Below are 11,696 nucleotides of genomic sequence, written 5' to 3'. Positions count from 1 at the left end.
GAAGAGCAGCTGCCATGCTGCTGTCCACAGGATTACAATATGCCAAAGTTTATCCTGGATCCCAAAGATTGTGTATCCTGCCACACCATGGGAGAATCTACACAAGGTGTTTACTGTAGAGTCAACCAATTACTTCCATACTAAATGTCTTGGTGACTACAAGAGCGGGGCAATTAGGCTGGAGTAAACTAATTAACTCCACAGCAGGATATTTACAAGTATTATCCTGCTGCAGAGTTTTTTTTACTCTGCAGCAGCACATGTGCAGATGCTGCCCCAGCTGGCTGGGGCATGAGGGTGCTTCATTGTGGGTGCTGCCTGCCAGCTAGGCCTGCCCTGGAGCACTCTCGTGCCCCAGCCTGACCTTCCACAGCAAGCTGAGCTGGTGGGGGGGAGCAGCCCCAGGCTGGCAGGCTGACCCCCAGGGTTCACTGCCACCCAGGGCTGCTTCAACCTGGCTCAACATGGAAGTCCCAGGTGCAGATTTAAACAGTGCACCTGGGAGCAATCAGTTCTGAGGCAATAAGTGCCAGAATTTATTGTCTCTCATTAATTGCATGGATAGACATGCCCCATATGTGTATGCCAGGACCTGTGATTTTTGGGATCTTGGGTATTATTTATCCTGATCATGCAACAACCCCCGTCACTGTTCAAAGGGTGCCATGGGAAGTGCAGTACTGGGGACAAGTTCCTGATGTTGTGCGTTTTGCAGTGCCTTTTCAGACTGCTGACCTGGGAGAAGCCCATCAGTGTCAGCTGGCTGGACACTGCAGTACAACCCTGCAGTACAGTTTCAACATAAGACGGCGAGTGGGTAAGGTAACTAGTAGGGTGAAAGTGCTAGACTTTAGGAAAGCTGATCTCATTGTACTCAGGCGATTAGTCAAGGAAGCACTGCAGAGTAGGAGTTTTGATGGGATGGGTGCCCAAGAAGGGTGGCTGTGCCTAAAGGAAACGATCCTTTGGGCACAAAGCAAGACGATCCCCGAGCGAGGCAAAAGAGGGAAAGGGGCCAGGAGGCTTCCATGGCTGACCAGAGAAATCCAGGGCAGCCTAAGGGCCAAAAGGGGAGCACATAAAAAGTGGAAACAGGGTGAGATCACTAAAGATGAATATACCTCCTCTGCTCGTGCTTGTAGGGAGGCAGTTAGGCGGGCCAAAGCTACCATGGAGCTGAGGATGGCAACCCAAGTAAAGGACAACAAGAAATTGTTTTTTAGATACATAGGGAGTAAAAGGAAGGCCCAGGGAGGAATAGGACCCCTGCTAAATGGGCAGAAGCAATTGGTGACAGATAGAGGGGACAAGGCTGAACTCCTCAACGAGTTCTTTGCCTCAGTGTTCCTAAGCGAGGGGCACGACAAGTCTCTCACTGGGGTTGTAGAGAGGCAGCAGCAAGGCACCAGACTTCCATGCGTAGATCCTGAGGTGGTGCAGAGTCATTTGGAAGAACTGGATGCCTTTAAGTCGGCAGGCCCGGATGGGCTCCATCCGAGGGTGCTGAAGGCACTGGCCGACGTCATTGCAGAGCCACTGGCGGGAATATTCGAATGCTCGTGGTGCACGAGCCAAGTCCCGGAGGACTGGAAAAGGGCTAACGTGGTCCCCATTTTCAAAAAGGGGAGGAAGGAGGACCCGGGCAACTATAGGCCGGTCAGTCTCACCTCCATCCTTGGTAAAGTATTTGAAAAAATTATCAAGGCTCACATTTGTGAGAGCCCGGCAGGACAAATTATGCTGAGGGGAAACCAGCATGGGTTTGTGGCGGGCAGATCGTGCCTGACCAACCTAGTCTCTTTCTATGACCAGGTTACAAAACGCCTGGACACAGGAGGAGGGGTGGATGTCGTATACCTGGACTTCAGGAAGGCCTTCGATACGGTATCCCACCCCATACTGGTGAACAAATTAAGAGGCTGTGATGTGGATGACTGCACAGTCCGGTGGGTGGCGAATTGGCTAGAGGGTCGCACCCAAAGAGTCGTGGTAGATGGGTCGGTCTCGACCTGGAAGGGTGTGGGCAGTGGGGTCCCGCAGGGTTCGGTCCTTGGACCGATACTCTTTAATGTCTTCATCAGCAACTTGGACATGGGAGTGAAATGTACTCTGTCCAAGTTTGCAGATGACACAAAGCTATGGGGAGAAGTGGACACGCCGGAGGGCAGGGAACAGCTGCAGGCAGACCTGGATAGGCTGGACAAGTGGGCAGAAAACAACAGGATGCAGTTCAACAAGGAGAAATGCAAAGTGCTGCACCTAGGGAGGAAAAATGTCCAGCACACCTACAGCCTAGGGAATGACCTGCTGGGTGGCACGGAGGTGGAAAGGGATCTTGGAGTCCTAGTGGACTCCAAGATGAACATGAGTCGGCAGTGTGACGAAGCCATCAGAAAAGCCAATGGCACTTTATCGTGCATCAGCAGATGCATGACAAATAGGTCCAGGGAGGTGATACTTCCCCTCTATAGGGCGTTGGTCAGACCGCAGTTGGAGTACTGCGTGCAATTCTGGGCGCCACACTTCAAGAAGGATGCGGATAACCTGGAGAGGGTACAGCGAAGGGCAACTCGTATGGTCAAGGGCCTGCAGACCAAGCCCTACGAGGAGAGACTAGAGAAACTGGACCTTTTCAGCCTCCGCAAGAGAAGGTTGAGAGGCGACCTTGTGGCTGCCTATAAGTTCATCACGGGGGCACAGAAGGGAATTGGTGAGGATTTATTCACCAAGGCGCCCCCGGGGGTTACAAGAAACAATGGCCACAAGCTAGCAGAGAGCAGATTTAGTCTGGACATTAGGAAGAACTTCTTCACAGTTCGAGTGGCCAAGGTCTGGAACGGGCTCCCAAGGGAGGTGGTGCTCTCCCCTACCCTGGGGGTCTTCAAGAGGAGGTTAGACGAGTATCTAGCTGGGGTCATTTAGACCCAGCACTCTTTCCTGCTTATGCAGGGGGTCGGACTTGATGATCTATTGAGGTCCCTTCCGACCCTAACATCTATGAATCTATGAATCTATGAACCCTGTGCAGGGCTGCAACAAGCTGCTGTCAACCTGCTCATGTGCTGAGGGGTCCCCACTTCAGCACCTAAAGTTCCCCCATCCCTAGGTGCCAATGCTGTAGACTCAGGACACAGCAGCTGGGGATCTGGGATGTCTCCACAGCATCTCCTGACAGTTGGTAAGCTTAAAGTCTTGCCAGGCAGCTGACTTTAAGCTGCGTAGCAAGGCTTTGCCCTGCCACATGTTCAACTTAAGGTACAATGGTAACCAGCCACACAAATGTTCCACATTATTATATCTGAAACATTTTTGTGGCTGGTTTTTCCTTTTGTGGTACCATTAATTGACTGAATGGATATCAGGGTTACTATTTATTGTGGGATTAACAAGTTAATTGTGTCACAAGTGTAACATTAACTATAGAGTTACAGTTGATTTTTTTCCAATTGATTTCAATAATGCTTCTTTGTTTCTGTTTCGCTTAGAACTTTTATAACATAGAATCTCAATAGGATTCAGTGAATGCCACAATATGACTGTTGATGGGATATAACATTCCTTTCCTTTGAATTTTATTTTATGAAAAGTTTTTTGTTTAATTGTTTCAAGATTTTTGGCCTTGCTGAAGTCCCTCCCTGGACCATGGAAGCCTTGCATCTGAAAGATAGATATATTCCTGGCATATTTCACTCCAGTGTGGTCCCTATTGTGCTAGCTCTACTGTTATGACAAATGATGCCTAATACAAGAATATAGATGGCTCATAACAAGGTCTTTTACTTTACTACTGGAGGAAAAAAAAGGACAATGCCCAACACAATGTGCTATGTATTGGTTCTGTAGTAGCAGAGATGTGTTAGGTTAGTTTAACTGAATGTATTAATTAAAATGCATCAGTTACATGTTCATATTAACTTTTTTTGACTAAATGATGTTATATATATTTTTCCTCGGAGGCAAATCTACATGGTGACATAAGAGGAAAAGAAAGATAATATGGCTAGTAAAGAGAAGACTGAGATACAGCATGTATTTAATAGGGCAGAATTTAGCTGCCAAACCAGCCCTTTCCTGAGATAGCGATACTCTTGAATACAGCCCATGTTGGGAGAGAGAAACAGGAAGCAGCATTTTTACATTCCTGAAAACAAAAGTTTGAATACCGTGGGAGTGGGGGGGAGGAAAATATAGTCTAAGAATGATTTGCTTACCTAAGTCATTTTTTTTAAAGTAGACAGGCAGGCATGGTGTCTAATGGTTTCTCTGATTAGACTTATCCATGGTGGGGTAGGGATAGGAAAATGGAAATACAATTTTCCTCATTTATCATCTTTCCAGGAAGAACAATGTGTGCTTAGTGTACGTTCTCCTTAGCTATTGTTTACTTATCCTATGGATTATCCAAACACAGAAGAGCAGGGGCAGGAGTAAATTATGTGAGCTTGTGATTAAAGAATGCGACATGATGATCTAGGGCAAATTAATTTATCTCTTAGTGCCTGTCCCTATCAGTTCATGCAATGAGTACAATATCTTTATGTCATGAAGACATTCTGAGGCTAAATTAAGTCTTGCAAAATGACTTGGGATCCTTGGATTGTAGGTGCTATTTAAGTTCAAAGTATTGCCTGTAAAAAAGAAACCCCATTTTATTACATGTCCTTTATTGTGAGTGTTAAAAGATTTTGTAGCAGCTTCATCAATGCATTCTCCTATGTAACTGTTGCCTGGACTAATAGTATCCTGCTTTCCCCAATGAAAACAAATCAGTAATTATTTAAGTTTGTGAACAAGGTCCAATGGATGTTAAACATGAACAGCTGTTCATTGTTTTGCGGTGGAGAAAAGTAGTAAAGAGTGGGGGTGCAATAAAGATTCCCTATATTAACCTATATATTTGCTTACATCTGTACATAATCTTTAATTCTCTGGTGGGGGTCATTTATGTAATAGCAGTGGTACTGTGATATGTATAAAGATATTTGTTTTGCAAGTGTATATTCTTTTATGGTAAAACCAGTCAATTTTGCTGATGGCAGATGCAATAAATTCTTTTTCTATCAACACAAGGAGATAATATATCAGACAGTCCTACATCTTGAAGAGAATTACTCTGAAAATTGCTGAGTGAAGCAGAATTATTAACTTGGACTTATTGTATTGACTTCAATTAATTATTGCCAGGGATAACTAAAAAATTAACCATTTGAATTGCCTAAGATAAAAATATGTGGCAATTACAAGAACAGGGATATCAATCTCCTGGCTTGCAGACTGTGCTTAATTCAGGATATGAACCTATATTCTTTGTACACTCAGAGTTGCCACTGAAATCAATTAGAGTTTTGGACATCACAAGAAAAGAAAGACAAGATTCCTAGTATCTAAATGAAAACTGCAAAAATGCTTGGATAAAGGGATGCAGCTGTGTGGTTTTAGGAGCAAGTGAACTCATACATGACAGAATCTGGAACTAGAGGTAGGTAAAGAGAAAGAAAGGTAGGTAAGGCAAGTAAATAAAAAGAAAGCTGATTTTTGGACACACTGCTGTAAAATCTAGATGCATTTCCAATGTCTGAGTCTTCCTTCTGTTAGTGATTATTTTAACTGAGTTTTAAGGGTTTCTCTAGAACCTTTATAGTATAATTTTTGATGTTGCATTTCTTTGACAGAATGAAGTGCTCATTGTTGAGCTCATTTATATGATTATCCTGGTTTGGAAGTACAATGTTGCCTTACAGCCATAATTAATGGATTGGCTTTGGCAATCAGCTACCTAAACCTTGTTTCCTACTTTACAAGGTAGGGTTTGTGCTGTGCTTAGAATGTGTTCATTCTCAGCTAATAACAGCATTTAAGATGATTGGAAAACTATGGGTATGGGGAGTACTGTGGGTATGTACAGATGTTCAGGGAGATTGAGGGAGGTTAGATGACATTAGAAATGGCCACCTCATCTAATTTAGTCTGCCCACATGCTCACTCTTACATTTAGATCACCAGCTAGGTTGATCTAAGTGTGAGCTGTACAGAAATTCCGGGCATGTTAGACTGGTCAAAAAATGACCAATTTGATTTAACTGTACCTTAAATATGCACTAAGTTAGACTGGGAACAGCTAGACCAACCTAACTGAACTTCTGTACAGTTCCCAGTGCAGCCCTGGGGTTGGGAAAACCCAGCCACTGGCCCCAGCCCCAGGGCTGTACTTTTCCTACCTCTCTAGCTCCTCTCACCCCACCAATCCCTAGATGGACAGTGCCACCTCCCACAGGCCAACCAGCCCCTCCCCCAACCCACCAAGTCCCCCCAGTCCTGCAAACTGCTCCTGGTGCTAGTTTTATCAGCATTTGCTAGTGCCAGGATCTGATGGAAGTATCTCAGGATGGGGGAAAGAGCAGGCAGGATTGGTGGGGGGTTGGTTCACTGAGACGGTTATTTGCCAAGTGGGTGGGTGGTGGTGGGGGATTGAGTGGCTAAAAATAGCCCCTGGTCCTGTGGAGGGAGGGAGTCTCTGTAATCCCACCAACCCCTCCTGTGGAGTTGCCAGCCCCACCAATCCCACCAACCCTCCCCAGGAGCAGCTTGCAGGATTGGGGAGTGTAGTACATTTTGGGGTGCAGTGCAGCAGCAATCAGGGTGCTGGTGGTTCAGGGGGGAGGGTTGGCAGGATTAGAGAGCCTCTCCAATCCCACCAACCCTCTCAATCCCCCCAACCACTCTTATGGACCCTGCTAGTTCCCCCGGTCCTGCAAAACCCTTCTTAACCCCACCAGCCTACCCTTCAGATCCCCTTTGCCCCTCTCGTCTCACCAACCCCCCCCACATTAGCAATTGCCCACCCCACTCCATACCCCAATTTACCTTAGATTGGGGGCCATTTTTATCCTGATCCTAACCCTACTGAACTTCTAGCTGTAATGTCTGTACAAAGCCTATATGTGGAAAATATATATATATATTTTTTAATGGCCTGCTATTCATGATGTAAAGTGATAGTCACTCCAAGATGTGTTTTTAAAAATGAAAATGAATTACTTGAGCTAAAAGCAGAGGGGAGATATAATTCTGCACTGCACCAGTCAGAGACGCTTTTCATTGTGACTCCAATCTAGCTGCCCAGCAATGCCACACTGGACAGTACAAGAGCAAATGAGATGGCTGGCTGGGGTTGGGAGGGGCATCCAGAGATGACTGGACCTTTCAACAGGATTAAAAATTTACCTGGATGGTTAGAGGAGCTCAATCCAAGGAGAATAAGACACAAGGGGAGACAGAAAAAAAGAAAGCCCTTTCCAGGGAATTCAAGATCATTAGAAGATAAGGTGACTGTTGCAGCGCTAGAAAAAATTGTAATTTGGAGATATATTTTCTTCTCCTGATAAATAAAATTTCCCCCAGGATAAGAAAATAATGACCTATGTAGTTCTTACCTTGTACTGTGTCTGATTCACAGGAGTTATAATAATAGTTGCAATAAGTCTACAGATTTATATTGTAAATGTCCTGGGTTTCCTTTGGGCTTTGGGAGGTTCTAGAAGCTCATGAAAAAAAGACACAGGATGCTAATACTGAAAAATTTCCAAAGGAGTTATTTGAGTTTCCAGAATTATGAAATCTTTAATAAGCTGTGTGTGGAAGGGCACTGTTGGTGCCTACCACTTTAAGGGCTGAGCCAAGCAGCCATCAGGTGCTTGATTGCAGCAGCCATTTTGAGACACTGGCTGCCTATATAAACAGCGAAGATTGCTGCTGTCAGGTCAGGCAGAAATATCGCCTGGCTGAACTGCTGTATGGAACATCTAGCAGGTAGGAGCAGGAAGGGGGCTCTTGGTCCTAGGCATGACCTAAAACTGCACCTTGCCAGGAGTGGTCTGGTGGGGCTCCCAGTGGTGCAGGAGCACCTAGGAAATGTCAGGCTGGTTACCACCCTGGTGGAAGGTGGGTCGGGGTGCCTCAATAACTCCTAGCCACCACAAAGCTGTGGGTATAAGTCAGGGCCAGACATGCCTATGGCCACCTGAGCCTCCACCAGGGAGGGAAACCCCATAGTCTCAGTGAAGGGGTAGAAGTGTGGAGCCCCAGTGAGGGGGGAACCAGAGGGCTGAGAGCCCAGTGTGTGTGTGTATAAGTTTGTGTAAAGTTGCCCCAGGAGGGACCAGGGCAAGCTTGGCCCAGGTCAGGAAATTGGCTGGCCACTACCCCGGTGAGGGTCGTGGGAGAGGCCCAAAAGAGGGTATGTCTGCCACCCAGGGCATGAGTTAGAGAAAACCTATGGCCTACAGGACCCACTCTGAGAGGGAGCAGGGTGGAACAAATTGTCAATGTGTAAAAGAGACCCTGTGAGAGGGGGCAGAGTGTGAAAGGCCCTAGTGAGAGGAGGGTGGTATGAATGTGTATGTGAAAGAGGCCTGACAATGAGGGCTAAGTTTGGTCCAGCTGTAGGCTGGGAGCATTGTGTCACCTGGATGCCACCTGCGAGGCATTCGTTGCGGTGTAGGGGAGGTACGGAGCTGCAGATAGCACCCCCTGGCATCAGGGCAGGGAATGGGCAGCTGCCTGCCTAATTAGAACTTCGTTATTGAATAACAAGGCAGGGCAGGAGAGTAAGGTGGGCCCCCTGTTACACTGTGCTGTAAGGTAAGATTCTCTACTACTAGACTTGGCTGTTACTAGCCAATTTTTTTTTCTTTCAGCATATTGCTTTTAATTACCTTGAAAAAAATGATTACCTCTCATTTTTACATCTCCCCACTATGCATTTATGAGTTGGATTATTAATAATACAGTTCATTGGCTGGTCCACTGCACTAGGGCATTGAATGTCAAGTTTTAAATCTGAATTTCTAAAACAAGATGTAAGTTTAGAAGAGCAAAACCAAGAAGCTCTTAATATTAGGACCTTTTTATGATTTCTAAAACCTTTTGGAAAATATAGGTATGACACTATGATTGTTTTATTTCACAGGTTGTGGGTGGAAAACGTAAATGTTATATAGTAAATCAGATTGATCAATAGGCTTGTTTCATAAAGTATCTATCATTGCTGTCTTTTAAGAACACATTATGTAAGAGGCAAGGATTTTTGTGGGTTATACTTTTTATTGGACCACTTGTATGGTTGGGATAAAGTTAGACAACCTTTGGAATGAAAGCATTTTTCATCAAATCATCTGATGAAATTAATTAAATTTTACCATAATAAAATCACTAAAGATGCCTTTCCCAGTGAGCTAGCTCCAACTCTCACAGCCCCTACCTGTGACTAGAATGCATATTCACCACCCTCATTGAGCTATGGGGCAAACCAGGACTTTCCAGGCAATGTTTGCTTCAGGATGCAATGGGATAGGGTGGGGAGCCTGGCAATAGGACTGGGAGAAGGAAACCTGAAACTGGGGATGGTGCAATTGCAGTCCAGCCACAGGTAGGAGCTGTGAGGGTTGGAGTATGCCCACTGGGAATGGCATCCTCAGTGATTATATTAAAACTTAAGAAGTTCTTAGGGAGCCATGTACAGAGGCTCATAACTTGTCCTAGATTTGACAAGAGGCATGTCTTTGCTCAAAGCCCTCCTCCAGAAAATGTCAGCTCTGTTCCAAGGTGGGGGGTGGGGGCACTCATGCTGAACAAAGTTTATCAGCTCCATTAGGAAAGCACTACTGAGACTATGTGTATCGCCAGGTAACACTGTGAAAATATACAGTTAATAGAGCAATACAATAAAATTTCGAAGTCCTTACAGCAACAAAGATAGCCTGCACACAGCTGTTGTTTTAAATCTGTCACACACTACCAAAAGAAAAACCTGCTCATACACTGACTGACCTATTAGTGAAAGGTAATCATCTCCAATTAGTTTTAATTTATAATTATGATGGTGGCAGAAATTTGATGCAGCAAATATTTGCACAGAGAGATGAACTTAAGTACAATGCAAAATAGCTTAACTTTAAGATGATTTTAATTCAAATAATTTCATCAAATAAAGTTAAAATAAAAGGTTTGTATTCTTATAACAACTGAGATAGCAAAACCATTTTCAGTATCAACTTCTGTTTTCCTATGCAACCCCCAGTCATTTTTTAAAACTTCTTTCTATCCTAGGTCTTTGCACATTGTTTGGAGAGCTGAGTATAACATTTAGGGCTTTTATAGTGAAAGAAATAAAAAAAAGTCCATCACAATCCTTGCATTTTCCAAAGGAGGTTGCTGAAGTTGGCATTTGAATTTTGCTTTGTGCCCAGTTAAACAGGGCATTGGTTTGTGCCCCATTAAACAAACCAACACGCATTTTGCTTTATTTCCATTTAGCACCTTGCAGTGTCTCTGATTTTTGGAAAAAAAAAATATTTGCACAATGATTTCTAGTATTTTCAGTTGTGTTCTGATGCATGCACAGCAGGAAGTGCCACTAGGTTTCAAGCTACAAGATGATCCACAGATGCAGTGCAGGATCTGGTGAAGGGCTTTAAACATCTTTGAAGGAAAGATTTTAAAGGTCAGGGAACTGTGGATTTAGTCCATTGATTCTCAACCGGGGTGCCAGCCTGGTGTGCCTCGAGAGCCTTTCAAATGTGCCACATAATGTTAGTACTGTTTGGTGTGCAAGCATGATTTATGTGATAAACCCAGAGATTTCAAATAGGAACTTATGGTGTTAAAAACTTTATGACCTGTTGTGGTCTTTCTGAGTTTTTTGCAACAGAAGAATTTTCCTATTATTTTCTGTAGTCAAAAAAAGAAATGAAAGCTAGGAGCTGGCATTTTCTAAGAGCTGCCTTGAGTCTACAACAGGATAACTTGAAGTCAAGGAAGTTGGGAACCGTTAATCTAGTCCCTGTTTAAACATCCAGCTGGTGAGCCAGGAGATTCCTGAAGGGAAGGTGTCTGTTACTAATTTAGCTCTAATATCTGGATAAGGTTGCTTATGGACAACTGACTTGGCACTAGCATTCTGGGCTCTTTTTTTCTTTCTTAGCTTCTTTTTCTCTTGCAGGTTGTTCCCATAATGGGGAAGAGAGACAAAACCACGTTTTCTTGTTTGGAGGTGATACTTATTGTTCTCTTGGTGTTGATGACGGCAGTTACAGTGACCCTCCTAGTTCTCCACTTTGTCTCTGACAAGAGCACATCTGAAATAAACAATGGTAAATTGCTTAGTTATTCTGATACCTAGTTCACAAACCATAGGAGCTCTTAATCCAGAAGGATTTTAGGATCAGGGAATGCTTCACAGACAGGAGCTGCAAATATGAATGTAAGTACTTGAATGGGGTTTTGATAAACTTTTGAATTAAAAAACAAAAGAACCCCCCAAAACCCCAAGTTTCTTAAAAAGAGGTTGTAGGTGATCAATTATTCTTTGTGTCCAGGAGGGATAGGACAAGAAGTAACAGTCTTAAAAAGCAAAAAGTGAGCTTTAGATTAAATATGAGGAAGAACTTTCTAGTTATACAGGTGCACAAGAATAAACAACTTGAGAGGCTGTGAAATTTCCATCTTTGGGAGTTTTAAAATATAGGTTAGACAGAGAATGATCATGTCTAGAACTATTTAGTTTCCCATTTGCTTGTTGTAGAGGTAAGTGTCAAACTGAATAGTAGTCAGTGTGGTAGCCCCCCAGTTTTTAATTTTCATATTTAACTCAGTTTACCCAAAACTTCTCTGTTTCGGTATGCCAGAATATTTTGCCC

The 11,696-nt window shown here is 44.0% G+C and overlaps 1 protein-coding gene across 3 annotated transcripts in view; it reads left to right on the top strand.

The window, feature by feature from the left end:
* The first annotated feature begins 5,284 nt into the window (after window positions 1–5,284).
* Window positions 5,285–11,696, top strand: part of LOC102561354 (putative neutral ceramidase C) — a 52,411-nt gene continuing 45,999 nt past the window's right edge. For 2 of the 3 annotated variants that reach the window (XM_059729936.1, XM_059729935.1), the window contains exons 1-2: window positions 7,727–7,809; window positions 11,000–11,150. In XM_059729936.1, coding sequence (XP_059585919.1) covers window positions 11,012–11,150 — 139 coding nt within the window. In that variant the 5' untranslated portion in view covers window positions 7,727–7,809; window positions 11,000–11,011. Of the gene's footprint in view, window positions 5,480–7,726; window positions 7,810–10,999; window positions 11,151–11,696 lie in introns of those variants that run through there. The other variant, XM_006275913.3, reaches the window with a different exon arrangement.

Source organism: Alligator mississippiensis, chromosome 6, assembly GCF_030867095.1.
Source record: "Alligator mississippiensis isolate rAllMis1 chromosome 6, rAllMis1, whole genome shotgun sequence".
Lineage (NCBI taxonomy): Eukaryota > Metazoa > Chordata > Crocodylia > Alligatoridae > Alligator > Alligator mississippiensis.
This window is presented reverse-complemented; position numbering and strand designations above follow the sequence as displayed.